At 40.7% G+C, this 19,072-nt stretch overlaps 1 protein-coding gene across 2 annotated transcripts; it reads left to right on the top strand.

The window, feature by feature from the left end:
• The first annotated feature begins 183 nt into the window (after positions 1-183).
• sympk (symplekin) lies at positions 184-18,985 on the top strand. 2 transcript variants are annotated; one of them, XM_079562591.1, is made up of 27 exons: positions 184-323; positions 612-706; positions 798-863; positions 960-1,013; positions 1,103-1,176; positions 1,256-1,382; positions 1,477-1,726; positions 2,065-2,235; positions 2,387-2,626; positions 3,867-4,015; positions 4,324-4,474; positions 4,585-4,777; positions 4,912-5,062; positions 6,919-7,154; positions 7,236-7,317; positions 7,383-7,496; positions 7,573-7,720; positions 9,565-9,725; positions 9,810-9,918; positions 10,032-10,132; positions 11,004-11,094; positions 11,175-11,276; positions 12,052-12,239; positions 13,637-13,813; positions 13,885-13,956; positions 15,269-15,406; positions 18,662-18,985. In XM_079562591.1, exons 2-27 carry the CDS (start codon positions 629-631, stop codon positions 18,836-18,838), a joined length of 3,600 nt encoding a protein of 1,199 aa, XP_079418717.1. In that variant the 5' UTR covers positions 184-323; positions 612-628; the 3' UTR covers positions 18,839-18,985. The 2 variants fall into 2 exon arrangements, with proteins under 2 accessions (XP_079418717.1, XP_079418716.1); XM_079562590.1 differs by having other exon boundaries at positions 577-706.
• The last annotated feature ends 87 nt before the right edge of the window (positions 18,986-19,072 follow it).

Genomic DNA, 19,072 nt, shown 5'->3' with positions numbered 1-19,072 from the left:
TTGCGTGTCACTGGGAGAATACAAGTTTTTGTTTTTAGCGATTTTAACAATTTAAGGATGTATTTATTTTGTAATTTGTACATGTAATAATGTACTACCACATAACGACAGTACCACTTGCTTCCAGAAGATGGCGGCAAAGTCTACGTCATTTTGTCGGCAGTAGAAGAAGAAGAGGCACCGCTTTATGAATCAAACATGGCTTCTTGCTGGAAGAATGACAGTTTTTCTCCTAATTATGGCAAATAAATGTCCAATTAGCGTATCCAGAAGTATAACCTGATTGATTTGGTGTTGCTCTACGAATTGTACGCCTTGTGTCAGTGAGTAGGCTTCTTAATCGGGAGGAAAAGTGTTGATTTTTAACAATGCTAACATGAGCATTTGGCTAGACATTAGTTCTGGACGGGATTGTGGTGTAAATATAGTACTTTATATCCTTGGCTTATTATGAGGATCATGTGATGTAACTGGGGAGAATGATGTCTGTGCACTGGTCTTCTTGCATCAGATGTATTTTACCGAGTAGCGGCGATGAATCTGTACTTATATACGTGTACACTTTATTGTTTACAGATAAACATTCGTTATTTTATCTATTTCTGAATAAGGGATTAAATAAAGCAAGATGAACTTCATCGAAGAAGAAGAGGTCCGCCCCAAAACTAAGGCTCCCCCAAATGTTGACATGACTACCAGTGAAAAGGTTTGCTTTTGTTCTTGTTTAAATTAATTTTGTACTCAACTTTAGAGTCAAGATCCGTCAAAAAGGTGTGATTTATTGTATTTCCTTGTAGGTGGTGGACCTTCTGAATCAAGCAGCACTTATCCCCACAGATGAGAAACTGACAGTGCTCAAACAGGTGTGTGTTTTAACATCATTTTATTTTCATGTACAGATAGAAAATCAGTCTTGAACCGGATATTAGTCAAGTCTGCGACCCAATTTATTTTCACAGGTCCAAGAGCTCATTATCAACAAAGACCCATCTCTTCTTGATAATTTTCTTGATGTGAGTAAAAGTTTGTGGAAGATGTTGACATTGAAACTGAGAGGCAAAAAATACATATTGATTATGTTCTTTGCTAAATCAACACACAGGAGATGATTGCGTTTCAAACAGACAAGTCCATAGAAGTGAGGAAGTTTGTAATTGGGTTCATTGAGGAAGCATGGTGAGTTTCCCTGTTCCCACGCTTTTTCTTTTGTATGGAAATTACAGCATGCTTGATTATGTTTGTTTTTTATCTGTAGTAAAAGAGACAATGACCTCCTCCTGAGACTGATCGCCAACCTCAACATGCTGCTGAGAGATGACAGTGTGAACGTTATAAAGAAAGGCATCCTCACGCTCACACAGCTGTACAAAGTCTCTCTGCAGGTAAACCTCGAATGGTTCTTTGAAATGAACTGATCCCTATGATTCGGCTTCCGATAAAAATCCACAAACGCCGTCTCCTCTTTCCTCCTTGCAGTGGCTGGTGCGCTCCAAAGTCATATCGGAGATGCAGGAGGCGATTTGGGACATGCTCACGCAGATGGAGGGGGAGGTCCTGGGACTGCTGGACTCTGAGAACGACGGCGTCAGGACTCACGCCATTAAATTCACGGAGTCTCTGATCATCACTTTGTCTCCTCGAACGCAAGACTCCGAGGTTCCCAAACGACAAGAGAATGACATCAGCTTGGACAAAGTACCCAAAGACCACTCGTACATCCGTTATGGTATGGATGTTATTCTTCAGTCTAGTTGGCTTTGTTATGAATATAAACCACTGCTTTGTCCTTGTTTTCTGATGGATTTAATCTTGAGTTATGGTTGTGTCCTGCTACGGATCGGATAAGAGGGAACGAGCTGATTGGACCAACTCTTGATTTAGTCCTGGTTCAGTTCTGAATTTGATCTTTCATTCCAGAAGTAGCTTAATTTTTGCCTTGTCTCTTGCTTTAGTCCTGTCAAAGTCCTGGCACAATCCTAATCCAACATTTCTTTTTCTGAGGGAATACATGCTGTGAATGGTTTTCATAATCATTGTTGAGTTTGTGACCTGCTCTGTCCACAGATACCTTGTGTGAGGAGGGGAAGACCGCGCTGGAGAAGCTGCTGAAGTTCATGGTGCATCCGGCCATTTCCAGCATCAACCTGACCACAGCTCTGGGCTCACTGGCCACGATCGCCCGACAGAGACCGATGTTCATGTCCGAGGTGGTGCAGGCCTATGAGACTCTGCATGGTGAGTGTCCTCTGGCCCTTGTCATTAACTACACACGTGTTACAAAAGTGTGCATTTCTTATTTCAAATACCTCTAAATCTCTTAATGGGATAATGGGATCTGATCATAATTCGATCTTTGTATGACCTGTCCCCTTCTTTTTTGTGTTAGCCAACCTGCCCCCCACACTGGCCAAGTCTCAGGTGAGCAGCGTGCGTAAGAACCTAAAGCTCCACCTGGTGGCGGTGTTGAAGCACCCGTGCAGCCTGGAGTTCGTGGCCCAGATCAGCACTCTGCTCCAGGACCTGGGCATGCCTCAGAGCGAGATCGCCCGCTCCACTCCTGCCCTCCGCGAACAACGCAAACGGTCACGGCACGAGCCGTACACGGAGGGCAAGAAGGTCAAGATGGGTAAGACTATGAATTATTTTAGTTAATCTTAATATAATGTTTTATACTAATGTAATGTAATGACGGAAATAACATCATTCAGAACGAGTGTGACCAGATTTATTTATTTATTTTTTTTTTTTAAATTTGACAATAACAGACATAAAAGACAAACTTACACATTCCACAAACAAAAATGACAATGGACAACATAAGGAGGGAAAGGAGGGGTAGGTTGTCAGACAGAGCACAACTTACAAATGCCCTAAAAAGACAAAACACACCTTCCCATATTGACGCCATACCTGTCAACAAGACAAGACAAGACGGACAAATCATCATGCAGACATTCATAATTTGTTTAACTCAGACAGTTATTTTCACATTTTCCGTAAAGGCCATGAATTCTATATATTTGTTTGTTTTAGTGCAGACCATACTAAGTTAAATATGTTAGGGTGCTCTTCGCTCAAGTCCTCGAGCGCTAGAGCTGCTTGTTCCATGGAGACAAGATCCAAGTATTCTCCCAGCCATTCATCAAGCTGAAAAAACAATTTTGTTTCCGCACCTTCCAATTCATAAGGACAGTGCGCTTTGCTGAGAGAAACGCTGAAAAAGAAATTATTTTTTGTGTTATTCTGGAGTCCACTCCACTCCACAGTGTTTGACATAAAACATCTTTAATTTTTTCATAAAAGTTTTTCACTTCAGGAACATTCCCAAAGTAGATGGAGTCCCAGTCATGCCACAGCCATGCCAACATTAATCTGAGGCACTACTATTCATTTGATGTATTTTCTGTGGGGTGATGTATGATCTGAATAGAATCTTGAGTTGTATCAGCTTGTATCTCACGCATTTTGAGCTGTAATTTGACTGTCTTAGTATGGTCTCCCACTCTTCTTGGTTACATTTGTCTCCAGATCCTTCTCCCATTGTTCCATAATAGCCCCGCAACTTTCAAAAAAGTCATGACTTAATAACTTATACAGTCTTGAAACTGTGTTACGGCCATTTACTTGTTTGGAGTTGGTGGTCCAGGTATTCATTTGTATTAGTAAATTGTAAACTAGAGGGAACCATTTATTAATTAAATTAGAACATTTACGGTTTGGGACAGTTTGTTAAAGATTGTTATTTTTATCAATAAATCCTCATAAAATTCAGAGCTATCTCATACGTTCGAAATGAGTCAACAAAATGCTGAATTACATTTTTTTTTTTTTCTGATAATGATGATCTGCCTTGTTCTTCATTTTAGAGCCAGCATTAATCGATGAAGATGAGGATAAGGAGGAGCCGGCTCCTCCGGCGCCTAAACCTGCTCCTGCCCCAGTGGCTCTGTCCTCCACAGACCTCACGGCTGAGTTTCTGCGCCCCCTACTGACGCCGGAGAACGTAGCAAACCTGGTGGGTGTCAGTGATCGATAATCACGTTTCATAATGTCACAAAATGTTAATAATGAGCTTTTGTTTGGTTTTGTTGAACATCGTAAACACTTTTTATAGTCACAAAGCTACACATCAGGCTAATGTCTGTAAAATACTGCATATCGTTACCTCACATACCCTTCCTGAACTGAAATACTTGACCAATGTTTAATCAAATGTACCTTTTAATACTGGAGAAGAAATTATAAAGCAAATGAAACAACACTCCACATACTCAACATGTTTTTGATGTTTGTGTTGAAACGTTGTCTCTTTGCTGTGAGCAGGTGCTGATCAGTATGGTGTATCTGCCCGATGTGATGCCCGCCTCCTTCCAGTCCACGTACACGCCTGTAGAGTCCGCCGGCACCGACGCTCAGATCAAACACTTGGCTCGACTCATGGCCACACAGATGACGTCCGCCGGGATCGGCCCAGGTACATTGCTTATTTTTTGTTGTAACATGGTGCAACAGTAACGTATGACATGGATTGTAATGAAACCCTTATAACCTTCTAAAGCTTTATTCCACTCTGTTTACTTTCAGGTCTTGAGCAGTCCAAAAACAAAGATGGCCCCAGTAAAGTCGAAGAGGACGGCAGCGGCAAAGACCCTCTCATTAAACGCAAAACTCCGATGATGGTGCAGGCCATTTCTGTGGTGGGAGGACACACGGAGAAAACGGAGATCCCAGTGGTCAAGAGGCTTCCTGAGCCCATCGTGCCCACGGCTCAGACCAAGTGAGTTTAAATGTTTAGTTTTAGGGCAGTTCTTGTTCCCTCTGTTTTAGCTCTGGTTGTGTCTTGGTTCTGTGTGATGCAGAGTCCGCCATTGTTTTTGGTCAGGATGAATAAATGTTGCTCCATCGTAACAGGTTGGCGGGATCAAGTGGGAGGAAGAAGGTGTTTCGTTTGACCGATGTGATCCAGCCTCTGACGGACTCTCAGATCGAAAGCCTGTCGTCGAAAGCCGTCAAACGCATCCTGCATTCAGAGAAGGCCATCGCTCAGAGCGGCATGTCCCAGGCAAGTCATGTAGATGTCAGGAAAATGTCCAAATCCACATTGGACTTCACAATGTTCTCACACATCCTCAATCCTCCACTGGTAACAGTCTCATATATACACGACATACTGGGAACTTGTGCTCGTTGAAAAAAATATGGCTGTATAGAACAAAAAAATCATTGCCGAAAAATCATAAACCTATAGCTGCACAAAAATCGCCATTGTTTATATTTCTGAATTAATTTTCAATGAGCTGTAATTCACTGCCTTGACTAAAAAGAAGACGTCACCAACAAAAAAGTCACATGCTCTAATATTTTGTTGGTCTACTTTCAGCTTTGATTACAGCTGTGGCATTGTCCAAAGATCCAGTGTTCATTCATTTTTCACAAAGATCTTTATTGATGATGGGAGAGTGTGACCACTGAGCAGGTTTTTTTTAATTATTATTATTATAGTGAGGAGGTGTGGTTGACCCTGTTGCTAGGTATGAGTAGTCATTTCAAAAGCTGTGATTGGTTGATCCTAAAAGCTAGATTAAAAATGTACTTTTGGTGATTATGGGCAAAGAATGAACCCTCAGATCGATAAACTTAATCATAGAATCTAATGTTATGAAGACTGTGTCATTGTAAATAATTCACATAAAAGAAAATATCAGCTCCTCCGCCTCCTTTCCACTGGTTGTGTTGACAAGTGAGGATTGTGAGAAGCGTTGGTATGTGTTGCATTCAAAAGCAAAGCAAAAGCCATGTTGTCCTCTGCTTAGGGAACTACTAAGCTCCTTAAAGGAATAGGCCACTGTTTTTACATACTGAGATATGTTCTTACCTTAGCTTTGACGAGTTCTTTAGGACCTGTCTGATCTTCCCCCGTGCCTTCAGTCACGGAAACAGCGCAGACGGCGTTAGCATTTAGCCTCTCCCCCTCTCCTCTATAGCTTCCACGTTTTCCCTATTTAAATATGGTTACGTGAAGTGTTCCACTACAAAGTATAATTACACAAAATTAAACAATGTGGATTTTCTAAGCGGATAAAAGGGGGAACTATATTGTAAGGCGTAATAATACCAGGAGTAGTTCGAAATCTGCGCAGTAATCTTCACTTTACTGTGCGGATGCCAAATTACTCCAGGTATTATTACGCCTTACAATATAGTTCCTCTTTTAGAAAATCCACATTGTTTAATTTTGTGTAATTATACGTTGTAGTGTAACACTTCACGTAACCATATTTAAATAGGGAAAACGTAGAAGAGCTTGGTAGCTTCTATCTTGACCTGTTTTGGAGCTATAGTGGAGAGAGGGAGAGGCTAAATGCTAACGCCGTCTGCGCTGTGTTTACGTGACTGAAGGCACGGGTGAAGATCAGACAGGTCCTAAAGAACTCGTCAAAGCTCAGGTAAGAACATATCTCAGTATGTAAAAACGGTGGCCTATTCCTTTAAAAGTCCTCCTCGCAACTCTTAAGAGATCTCACCTTAAGAGCTAGGATTCTTAAGAATTGTTTTTTTCTTAACTAGGATCTTCACTTTTTGGAGAAATTCTAAGTGAACATCATGATTCTAAGAATGTTCTTAGAATTTTGCCACTAGAAGCAGCTCTTTTGCATTAAAAATCTTTAGGAACACGGCCCCTGGACTCTCTGGCGGCCAATGTGTGAATATAATGTCTCCTGCTCCCTGAACAACTTTTCCACAATGTTAGCCTGATGAATCCTGTCATTTTGGAATATGCCCGACCAGTGCCATCGGGGAAGAAGGAATCCACTAATGGCATAACCTGGTCATGGATATTTAATACGCCTGTTCCATTGTTGAAAATCTTCTCAGTGAAGTCCTCAAAATGGCCTCCCTTCCCTCCCTCTCCTGCAGGTGCGGGTGAAGCTCGTGTCCAGACTGGTGACTCAGTTCGAGGGGATGATGAAGGGCGACGTGCTGGAGTTCATCCTGGAGGACATCCGGACGAGGAGCGACTTGGCCTTTTCTCTGCTGTATCAGGAGTACACCACGTACCTGTCCCAGATGCCCACGGGTCTGCTGGACAGCTACGACCACTGCCTGTACACGCTGCTGTCGGGGCTGCAGGAGAAACCCGAGCAGCGCGACGGGTGAGGACAGACAGAAACAATAATACAAGTGTTTAGCCTTTGGTGAGAACAGGGTTTTCCTTTTAACGTATTTTCTTTCAGGCTTTTCACCAAACTGGTTCTCGAAGCTCCCGTCATAACAGACTCCGCTTTGGAAGTCATACGGCGTTACTGTGAGGATGAGGTAAACAAAATCTATGCTAAATATAAAAGTATTGCACAACAAGCTAATTGTTTTTCTTGTTTTAGTCGCGTGTTTATTTGGGCATGACGACCCTAAAGGAGCTCATTTTTAACCGACCATCGAGGCAGTTTCAGTATCTACACGTGCTTTTGGACCTGAGCTCACATGAAAAGGAAAAAGTAAGCATTTTTATCTAAATCGCGCTAAATCCCCCTAATGCGAGGGGCCTTTATTTTGATGCTGTGTTGTTTTTAGGTGCGGACGACAGCGTTGGGTTTCCTGAAGAGAATGTACGAAAAGAAGCATCTGAGAGACTACATCGAGAGGTTTGCCCTGAACTACATGCAGCTGCTGGTTCACCCCAATCCCCCGTCTCTGCTGTTCGGGGCCGACAAAGACACAGGTGGGATCATTTTTAGTCGAATGGATGATAATCTACAGATAATTACAGTTATTGTTATTGCAACATTATGAGAAGCCACAATACAGTCCAAAAATCACAAGTCTTCCATCTGACTGAGATTTAAACAAAAACTTGACTTAAAAAGGCACAGACGTTAAATTTAACCTCTTAACCCACACTTTACCGGAGTGCATTTTCTCCAGTTCGGGTTTACCCAGATCTAAAAACTGCCTACAGGCCAGTGCGATGGCTCGTTTGAAAGCGAAGACCTACAAAGCTGATCTAAGATTTTTCCTTGTGTTTCCATACGTTGTTGCAGAGTTGTCATCACTTTTTTGTTGTGTTTTTGTGTGGTCTTTTTGTTGCGTTTTTGTCAGCCTCTTTTGTCAAGAAGCTTTAAAGCAGTACTAAGTAACTTGTTTACCTTAAAGGGGGGGGGTATTATGCTTTCAATCACATAGCACCAGTCTATATCACACTACAATGATGACCAAACCTTCTGTTGGTCTGTAAATGCGGTAAATTAGAATAACTGCCTTGTATAAAATTGCTCTCTCAAAATGGCTGTAGTGAATGTCTTGAAATAGGCCTCTGTCTCTTTAAGAACCTCTGACCCTTTCCGACACGCCCCCTCCACACGCTGTCTGTGGCATCAGTGGGGAGGGGGTTCTGCTGAGGAGCAGTGGTTGGTTACTCGGCTGGTGACGAAAGCTCGGAGGCGTCTCCAGGAGGTGGGGGCGTTCCTAGGAGGACTCAGGCAAAGCTATCCCTAAAATGGCCGCCATCAGAGTTTTTACAGATTACTCAAAAATACGTGAATGTGCCAAGGCAACACTTCAGGCATGTTTTTAATGAGGGAATGACATAATAACATGATGTAAAGCTTGAAAAAGTCGATTTTGCATAATATCCCCCCTTTAATATATCCTTTCCGTAGTCCCTCTGGGGCTAATACAAGTGTTAATGGTATGATTGGAGGGTCCTTCATCTCCCCCTGGTGTCTCTGGCCAGAAAACCACAATTGCAACTTGATTGCCACCGGACCAGAGCCACCAATACACAAAAATAGAATCAAGAAGAAGCTAACAGGCTAAAGGGAAGGCTAACTGTTGGCTAGCGCCACTTAAAAAGTATTTACAGCCAAGTTTGAGTGAAAAAAATGAGTGGATGTACAATATCCCTCTCCCCTTTTCTTTTCTAGAATTTACTCTCACGGACAATTAATGGGTAAAAAAAACTTGCCGCAACTTGCTACGACCCCTGCAGTGGCGCTTATGGGCATGAGTTACTTAGTTCTGAACCATGAGGCCGTCCTTCTGTGGACCCACCACCTGCAGAAGGAGCCATAAGGGGCTGGTGCAATGTGATTTGGGCAACTCTGGCAACGGCTGCCCCCACGACCCGGAAACGGAAAAGTGGAAGAAAATGGATGGATGGATGAGCAAAATGTATTCAAATTTGCATTAAATCTAATTTTCTTGGAAAATAATGACATTGCTCAACACTTTTTAATATACAAGTTCAGCGAAAATACCAAAATTATGTTTTTTCTGCTTTTGTGGCGTTGAAATGTAATAATTGGGGATTAAAAAGCATTAAATTTGATATGCTTCTATTTGACATTACCCTTATTGTGCTGCAATAAAAATTGTATTTTAATCTTTATTTGCAGAACAATTTTTTTTTTTTGATCAGTTCTGTGAAGCAAATGATTTGTTTGAGCTTTTATTATTGAGCAAATTTTCCCTTTTATCTTCATTTTTATTTGTACTTAACCACAAAAATTGACTGATTTAATGTTCGTGTGGTTCACTTTTGGCTGTAAGTTGTTGTCTCTCCCTCAGAGGTGGCCGCTCCCTGGACGGAGGAGACCGTGAGGCAGTGCCTGTTCCTGTATTTGTCTCTCCTTCCCCTGAACCATCGTCTGGTCCATGAACTCGCGTCCGTCTACACCGAAGCCATCGCCGACATCAAGCGCAGCGTCCTCCGGGCCATAGAGCAGCCGGTAAGTTTAGACCGTCATATTCATCAAAGAATCATCAAAGAAATGGCGTTCCTCTGAAGTCTACTTTTCTATCTTTTCCCTTAGATCCGTGGGATGGGCATGAACTCCCCAGACCTTCTGCTGTTGGTGGAAAATTGCCCTAAAGGAGCAGAGACACTTGTTACTCGCTGCCTGCATATTCTGACTGACAAAGGTAAATTAAACCCTTTACCCAAGCGTATTGTTAGAATGAAGTCCATGAAAAGAGGAGCTCTAATTTCCCCGAAGAGGTCATTAAATAAAAGCTTTTGTCGCGCTTTTGTCCAGTGCCTCCGTCTCCAGAGCTGGTGGAGAGAGTGAGCGACCTTTACCACAAGAGGGTGCCAGACGTGCGCTTCCTGATCCCGGTCATCAACGGATTGGAAAAGGTAACAGCGAAACCGTTTAACCTCTTACTCCTCCCGCCTTAACTGAGCGCATTTTGTCCTCATTTGAACCAAGACCAGCAAAACGTATCTCAAGGGATCTTTTTCCTTGTGTTCTTTTTCATATTTTATATTGCACTTTAGTCACATTTTGCCACTTTTTTGTGGAGTTTTTGCCACTTTTTTGCAAATTTTTTGCCACTTTTTTTGCGGATTTTTTGACACTTTTTTGTGGATTTTTTGACACTTTTTTGTGGATTTTTTGGACACTTTTTTGTGGAGTTTTTGCCACTTTTTTGCGGATTTTTTTGACACTTTTTGTGGATTTTTTGACACTTTTGTACACTTTTTTGTAGAGTTTATGACACTTTTTTGTGGAGTTTTTGACACTTTTTTGTGGATTTTTTTGACACTTTTTTGTGGATTTTTTTTACAGTTTTTGTGGATTTTTTGACACTTTGTGGATTGTTTTGACACTTTTTTGTGGAGTTTATGACACTTTTTTTGTGGAGTTTTTGACACTTTTTGTGGATTTTTTTTGACACTTTTTTGTGGATTTTTTGACACTTTTTGTGGAGTTTTTTGACACTTTTTCTGGGAGGAGTTTTGGACCCTTTTTTGTTTTGTTTTTATTTAGTCACTCTCTTCTGTGGCTTTCTGTAGTAACTTTTTGGGTTTTTTTGTCAAGTTTTACCCTTGCTTTTGTTGCTATTTTGATGTTTTTTATCAAGAAGCTTTTAGGTTTGGGTCAAGCCAAACTGGAGAAAATGTGCTCGGTTAAGGCCGGGGTTGATTATTCACCATATAAAATGCTCCAAAATGTTAACATCCTAGAATCCATGAATGCCAAACTTGATTTTTTTTCTTTTTCTAGAGTGAAGTTATCCAGGCTCTTCCCAAGTTAATCAAACTCAACCCAATCGTAGTGAAAGAGGTTTTCAACCGGCTGTTAGGCACGCAGCACAGTAAGCAGTACTTTTTCTGACTCTCATGGTCAGAGATGCGTTTATTTGTGGTTGAATTGATGTAATGGTGATATTTCCAGGCGAAGGCACCTCCTCCGTGTCTCCTCTCACTCCCGGAGACCTGCTGATTGCTTTACACAACATAGACTCCACCAAATGTGACATGAAATCTATAATAAAAGGTCAGTGTTTGTGGATCATCCGGCTGTTTAGTATCAGCTTGATGAGCACTCACCTTATCCTTTTTTTCCGCATCTAACAATTTCATTTGAAGAATAACACACTGACATTTGTAGAGCTGGGTACATTTAAATTTTTTCCGATACCAGTACTTAAACGATACTTGCTTTTCAATACCGATACCTGAACGATACTTTTATTGATACCTACACTTAAATATTTGTCATATAGAAACGTAGAACAGAATAATAATGTTAATTTGTTCCTTTTCCTTCCATTTGATTTATTTTACATTTGTATCATTTACTACAAACTACTGTAGCTTTTACTACAAAAGGGCAGAAAAAACACATTGCAAGTTTTTCTTATTTTTTTTTTTATTTCCCCAATTTTTCCACTTTTATAAAAATATTTCGACATGTGTTTTCCCCAAATTTTTATTTTTTTTCTCAAAATTCTCCCATTTTTTTTAGATTTTTTTCCCCAAATTTTCCCTATTTTTTTCTTTTTCTCAAAAATTTTGAAATATTTCCCAATTTTACCCAGATTTTTCCACTTATTTTTCAAAATTTTACCCAAATTTTTCCACTTCTGTTTCGATACCAGCTTTCAATACTTTATTTTTTTCTATACCAGTTGTACCCAAACTTTTTTTTTTCTCTATCGGACTGGTATCGTTTAACGGTACCCAGCCCTAGACATTTGCATAATGTGAAAACAGCCCCCGTTTTTTTTTTTTTTTACCTAAACATCTTCCATCTGTATTAACTATTACAGCAACCAACCTGTGTTTTGGGGAGAAGAATGTTTATACGTCGGAGGTGCTGGCGGTGGTGATGCAGCAGCTGATGGAGCAGAACCCTCTCCCGATGCTCTTAATGCGGACGGTGATCCAGTCTCTGACCATGTACCCCCGACTGGGCGGCTTCGTCATGAACATTTTAACACGCCTCATTTTCAAACAGGTTTGTATCACATGTAAAAGACACGTAAACTTCAACACTATAGGAAATGATGGGGAATGTGTACATGAAAGTCAGGGTTGCCAGGTTTCTTTCCATGGGTGAGAAAGGGCTGTCACTGTTTTGAGAAAATACATCTCAAATCAGAGCTGCTTTTTCAGTGAGAGAGGGGGAGGAAGGGGCGGATCCGAGTCATTGGAGCAGCACACTGGTTCTGTATACAGGTCAAAATCATGAGAAACTCCAGGCACACCGTATGTCTGCAGATGTTGCTTGTTTTTTCAGATGTTTTTCGGCAGGTTTGGATGCTGATACCTGGCAACCCTGATCAGAGCTGTGTGTCACAAACTATTTTTGCTCCGCATACCTCCATGACCTTTCAGTTATACTTCCAAGTACCTCTTCATTTAGAAAGAGGTCAATTCAAGCTCTGAATAATTAGTAAAAAAAAAAGACAAGTTATAATCTTCATCAACATAAACATATTACTTCTAAATAGCTAGCTTTCTTTTGATAATATTAAAAACGGTATTTAGTGTCCCTTTTCTTTTTAAATTCTGAAATGATGCTATTCCCAAGCTGAAACACAGATCATCAGAGGAATAGCTCATTTCAGATGTTAGAGACAAAATGTATCCAGATTGAAATGGTTTGAACATGTGCAGAAGAGGGAACTTTTATACTGGATACTTGATACTGAGGTTAAAGCAGCCAGGAAACGGGAGACATAGATGAAAAAAAAAGAGATTTATTGGTGTATTAAAAGAGGACACGAGGCTTGTTGACATGTAAGAAAATGTGGACATTTCTTTTTCTTTGCGAGATTCAAAAGCACATCTTGAACATAGTTGGTATCACTTAACCCCTTAACTCCCACCTGAACCGAGCACATTTTCTACAGTTCGGCTTTACAAAAGCTTCTGGAAAAATCTGTGAAAATAGCAACAAAACTGAGACGAAAACAATGATGGAAATGTGACAAAAAAGCGAGAAAACATTGACAAAAAAGTGACGAAAAATTGATGAAAAAGTGGCAAAAATGTCACCAAAAAATGACAAAAAATGACCCAAAAATGACAAAAAATTTACAAAAAAATGACAGAAATTTGATTAAAAATGACAAAAAAAGGAAAAAAATGTGATAAAAAAAATTGACAAAAAAATTACAAAAAATTGACAAAAAAAAGGACAAGGAAAGGACAAAAATGTGACAAAAATGTGATAAAAAAAATGACCAATATTTGATTAAAAATGACAAAAATGTGACAAAAAATTACAAAAAATCTGATGACATGAGGAAAAAGATCCTCTCAGTTCAGGCGGGAGTTAAGAGGTTAAATTGTTATCCTTCATATGCACAAAATAAATCTGTAATTCTCTCTTGTGTATCCCTCTTGTAGGTGTGGAAGTATCCTAAAGTGTGGGAGGGTTTTGTGAAGTGCTGCCAGAGGACCAGGCCTCAGTCGTACAGCGTGCTCCTCAAGCTTCCTCCGGCCCAGCTCAGCAGCGTGTTCGAGCGCTGTCCCGAGATGAGAGAGCCGCTACTGCAGCACGTCCTGTCCTTCACCCCTCACCAGGTACGGACTCGACACAAATCCTCACTTTTTACTCAAGAGTTTTACTCACGTTTAATCTATCTGTGTTACAGCAAGCTCACATTCCCACGTCCATTATGACAGTTCTGAAACCAGAGCCTAAACCTGTGGAGCCTGAACCTGAGGTAATTAACTGTGATTACTAATCATTATCCAAAAAAAATGTGTTTAGGTCATTACTTTTACAAATATCAAAGGGTCCAAGTTTTGTTTTAAGAGTAGGAAAAAGGGCACTACAGTTTTCACCATGAACATTCATTCATTCCATCAACTTAAAGGGACTATACAGAGTTTAAAAATGTTAAAACTAAGTATTTTCCTCCCCCTACATGTTCCAGCCATGTCCTAATGTGTAGAATGAGCTCAGACCTGTTCACCACAATTGCCTCTAAAATCCTGTACTGTCACTCAAAAAATTGTTGCTTTGGGTCCGAAGTGCCGTCATGCACGAGCTTAATATAGAGATTGCAGTTACACGTAAGACCTGAGGTGGCAGTAGTGAGCACAAAATGACCAACTTGCATCTAGTCTCTTTAAAGATTTACAGTGTTTTACATTTACAACAATAAGCAACAGAACTTCTCATTATTATGATAAAAACGCATGTCCTCATTGTATTAGTGATGGTATTTATGGCTCTTTTTTGGGAGCAGAGTCTTTGGGAACCGTTCATTTCAAAAAGCTGTTCTAAAAAGACTGGCTCTTTAATATCAATTTTGAATAACGCCAGCCAGATAACTCACAATATCTGAGACGATGAGTTATTTGATTCCTCTGTGGGACTGACCACCTCACCTCACACTTCAGCATTAAGCGAAGGGTTTTTCCTGCTGAATTCTAGCCAGGAAGCACGTGGCACATATTAACCTCTTAACTCCCGCCTTAACCGAGAGGATCTTTTTCCTCACGTCATCAGATTTTTTTCCCATCATTTTTTGTTGGGTGTTCAACTCATTTTTGCAACTTTTTTGTCATTTTTTGTCACTTTTTTCGTAAATTTTTTGTCACATTTTTTGTCAATTTTTTTGTCATTTTTTTGTCACATTTTTATCACATTTTTGTCATTTTTTGTCACTTTTTTTTTTTATCATTTTTTTTTATCAAATTTTTGTCATTTTTTGGTCATTTTTTTGTCAATTTCTTGTGACATTTTTGCCACTTTTTCATAAATTTTTCGTCACTTTTTTGTCACATTTCCGTCATTGTTTTCGTCTCAGTTTTGTTGCTTTTTTCACAGCCTTTTTCCAGAAGCTTTTGGACTGGGGTAAAGCCAAACTGGAGAAAATGTGCTCGGTTCAGGTGGGAGTTAAGGGGTTAAAGGCCATTTCATATTTGAGTCTGGACTTTTGACAGAGACGAGATGTAAAATGAGCTGTGACTCCTTGTGGCGGTGATGCAGGTAATTGTGAGTGTATTGATGTTACGTATCTATAATAGGTTGAACCAGAACCGCAGCCTGTGGCGCCAGAGTCTCAGTCGGTGATAATCCAAGAAGCCGAACAAAGCGAACACCAGCAGGGAGAGGACGACGAACCCATGGAGCAAGAGGAGCTTGGACAAGATGAAGGCGCACAGGTAAAAAGACTCATTACGTCAGCTTTTTAAAGAAATATCAGGTTCAGGCTGGAATACTTTCTTATAGAGGTTTAAGAGTTCTTTTAATTAAATCTTAAAGTGTCCCTGAAGGAGGCTGTTTTGTTGGCTGCTACTCATGCCAAATGTTTTTTAGATATTTAAAATGAGATAGGCTTTATCTGTCATTATACAAAGAATTGTACAACGAAATTGCATTCAATGAGAATCGAGAATCAGGCGCACCACTCTCTTTATTTTAACACCAAAGAGCACTTTCACCACATAACAATTATTGTACAAATATTTTCTGATCACTTTTAAATGTACCCTTTTTATGTAGGAATTGGTCAAAATCCAATAGAAAGTCTATGGGAAACTGACATACTTTTTCCCCACTGTCTGTCTGTATGTATATAAATTATTCTCAGTCTGAAACAAAAGTAGTTAGAAAACTATTGTTATGTATTGAAAGAAAGCATATTTTTTAGTTGTTATAACTGACATAACAATGGTGTTCGAGAGGATAGATGAAGAAAAGGCAGCAGTCTGGATGTCTTATACAGGAGAAGTTTATTTACCATCGGTGCTGGACCCGGAGACATGAACTCGAGACATTGTGCTAGTCCTACCATTCAAGTCTGTCTATGCTTCCACAAAAAAAGGGATAAATCCCCTCTCGAGCGTCACACTGATGCACAAGCAAACATTCAGTGGCTGAGAGTCTGAGCACCACAGTCAAGGCATGACAGAGATAGTACGACTCTACAGCTTGACCCAGTGTGACTAGTGATTTAATGTTATCCTCTAACAATGACTGCGTTTCCATCAAACAAAATGCGAATCTTTTCAAAATGCGCTAAAGCAAAGCGTATAACAGATGCGAATTTTACATGTTTCCATCAAGCTGTTCTAGCGAATAACGGCATTGTTGTAACTATGGCAAACCAGAGCCAAAGATGGAGACCGGGCCACAATCTCATCCTCTGTCCACACAAACCTGTCCTTCTTATGCTGGGTTTACACATAACGGCGACAAGTCACGAATGCCACGAATCCACATTCGTGGCCGAGGATCACGAATGTGAGTGATTTGGGGTAGAGGTTTCACGCGCCGCCACGAACTGTTGCGACCTGTTACTGCGTGTTACGATTAGCCTAATGGCACAAATTATTGCGCACAGTCACGAATATGCGTCCCGCGCTGCTGCGAGCTGCTGCGAGTTATTGGGAATTGTCGCGTTCTGTCAAAAATCTGTCAAGAATTGGGCGAATGTGGACAAGATCGCTGCCGCGCACACCGGGGTGGAGGCGGAGCAGAGACGTCTCGCTCCGCCGTGCGCCCCAGACTCGTTGGGCTCAATAGCTGCACGACTTGGGCTGACTTTACTCCACAGAATAAGCATAAAAACACTACACTCACTGTGCACTCGATCTCCTGAGGATCCGTCGGAGAACTTGCTGCTCTTAAACCTCTTTATCCATGATTCTCACTCGTCTGGTCAGTCTCAGCTCCAGTTGGAAAAACTTTATAATCCACAAAAACAGGCGCCTCTTCACCTGCCCCGCGCCCAGGTTGTAAATAAGCCTTAACTTATATGTGGTGTAGCTGCTGGAACCACGCGCTGTTGTTTTGGTGCGGGGCAGCGCGGGAGATGCATTCAGGGACCATGGAAACGACGCTAGCACCAGCGTCTGTTTATTCGCTTCATGACATTTATTCGACAAACTGCGTTTCCATCTCGCAAAATACGCATCAACAGTTATGCGCACAAATCAAAAAACACCTCAAGCGAGCGGATAAACTTTTTATGCGAATTAAGAGTTTAAATGCGAAATTTGGTGTTTCCATCACTCGTAAATTATGCGCAACTTCGAAATGCGCATTTTAGTCCAGTGATGGAAACGCAGTTAATAACACTGTTTATTCAACTTCTGGTACAATGCAGAAACCCTTGTGGATCAATAAAGTTTGTCTAAGTTTTATGAGACCTACAGTGCGTCTCGAAAGTATTCATACACCTTGAACTTTTGCACATTTTGTCAGGTTTTCAACCCTAAACATGAAGGTTTTATTTTGATTTTTTTACTGAACGTTCACACACAAGTAACAGACAACTGTGAAGTGAAAGCAAAATGATACATGATTCTGTTATTTTTCAAAAAATAGAAAAGTGAAAAGTGGGGCGTGCATAAGTATTCATACAGCATTTTCTGAGTGCATTAAATTGCCTTTAAAACATTCCTAATGACTCCAGAATGTTCACACCTTGGCCTAATGGTTAAATAGAGGCACCTGTGTGTAATCTACTTTCAGTATAATTTCAGCTGTTCTTTTTGGCCCTCAGAGCTGTGGTCGGAGTGTGTTGGTCACTAAACATCATGAAGGCTAAGGAGCACACTAGAGAGGTCAGGGGTAAAGTTGTGGAGAAGTTTAAAGCAGCATTAAGTTACACAAAGATTTCCCAAGATTTAAACATCTCCCGGAGCACTGTTCAATCCATCGTTCGGAAATGGAAAGCGTATAGCACTACTGCAAACTTACCAAGACACGGTCGCCCATCTAAAATATCAGAGCGAACAAGGAGAGCACTGGTAAGTAATACAACCAAGTGCCCCAAGATAAATTTTGGAGAAAAACCTGCTGGAGTCAGCAAGAGAACTGAGGCTGGGGCGGAGATTCACCTTCCAGCAGGACAATGACCCTAAACACAAAGATAAATCTACAATGGAATGGTTCAATAAAAACATATTAATGTGTTAGAACGGCCCAGTCAAAATCCTGACCTAAATCCTATTGAAAATCTGTGGAAAGAATTGAAAACTGCTGTTCACAAACGCTCTCCTTCAAATCTGACTGTTTTGTAAAGAGGAATGGGCTAAAATTTCCGTTTCTAGATGTGCAAATCTTGTAGAGTCAAATCCCAAAAGACTTTCTGCTGTTATTGCAGCAAAAGGGGGTTCCACAAAGTATTAATTCATGCTGTATGAATACTTATGCACGCCCCACTTTTCGGTTTTCTATTTTTTTTAAAATAACAGAATCATGTATCATTTTGCTTTCACTTCACAGTTGTCTGTTACTTGTGTGTGAACGTTCAGTAAAAAAATCAAAATAAAATCTTTATGTTTAGGGTTGTAAACATGACAAAATGTGCAAAAGTTCAAGGTGTATGAATACTTTCGAGAGGCACTGTATACAACATTAGAGTAATCCAGTGATACAGTGTATAATCTGTTCCCTTTGCTGCCCGTCAGATGGAGTCATCAGCCGCTCAGGAGGAGGAAGCTGCTCCTCAGCCAGAGCCAGACGAACCAATGGACGACACACAGCCTGAGCCTGAAGCCCCTCAGCAGTCGGAGCAGGACGGAGAGGCGGAGGAGGCCGAGGCGGCCGAGGCCGAGGCCGGGAGTGGGAACGAAGCTGAAGAATAATGAAGGCATCAATGATAACATTTGTAGTTTGAGAATGGGATCGTTGTTTGTCTTCTTTTTGTGTTTGGAAACATTTATTTTGTACTAGGAAAAAAGGAATTGTAAATTAAACCAGTCCTTACATCTTCATGTCATGATTTGTAAAATAAAATAACAAATGATGGCTCTGTCTTTGTTATTATTTAAGGGGGAGATTTATGATTATTATTAGGGGGAAAACCCTTCCCAGTAGTA

This window comes from Gobius niger (genome assembly GCF_951799975.1).
Source record: "Gobius niger genome assembly, chromosome: 9".
NCBI classification, from domain to species: domain Eukaryota; kingdom Metazoa; phylum Chordata; class Actinopteri; order Gobiiformes; family Gobiidae; genus Gobius; species Gobius niger.
This window is presented reverse-complemented; position numbering and strand designations above follow the sequence as displayed.

What these genes read in the sequence shown, in the direction of transcription:
- sympk (XM_079562591.1), top strand. Translation starts at nt 629, where the DNA reads ATGAACTTCATCGAAGAAGAAGAGGTCCGCCCCAAAACTAAGGCTCCC. An exon ending in TGTACAAAGTCTCTCTGCAG is followed by an intron (nt 1,383 to 1,476) that starts GTAAACCTCGAA and finishes TCCTCCTTGCAG; the next exon opens with TGGCTGGTGCGCTCCAAAGT. An exon ending in CTCAGAGCGGCATGTCCCAG is followed by an intron (nt 5,063 to 6,918) that starts GCAAGTCATGTA and finishes CCTCTCCTGCAG; the next exon opens with GTGCGGGTGAAGCTCGTGTC.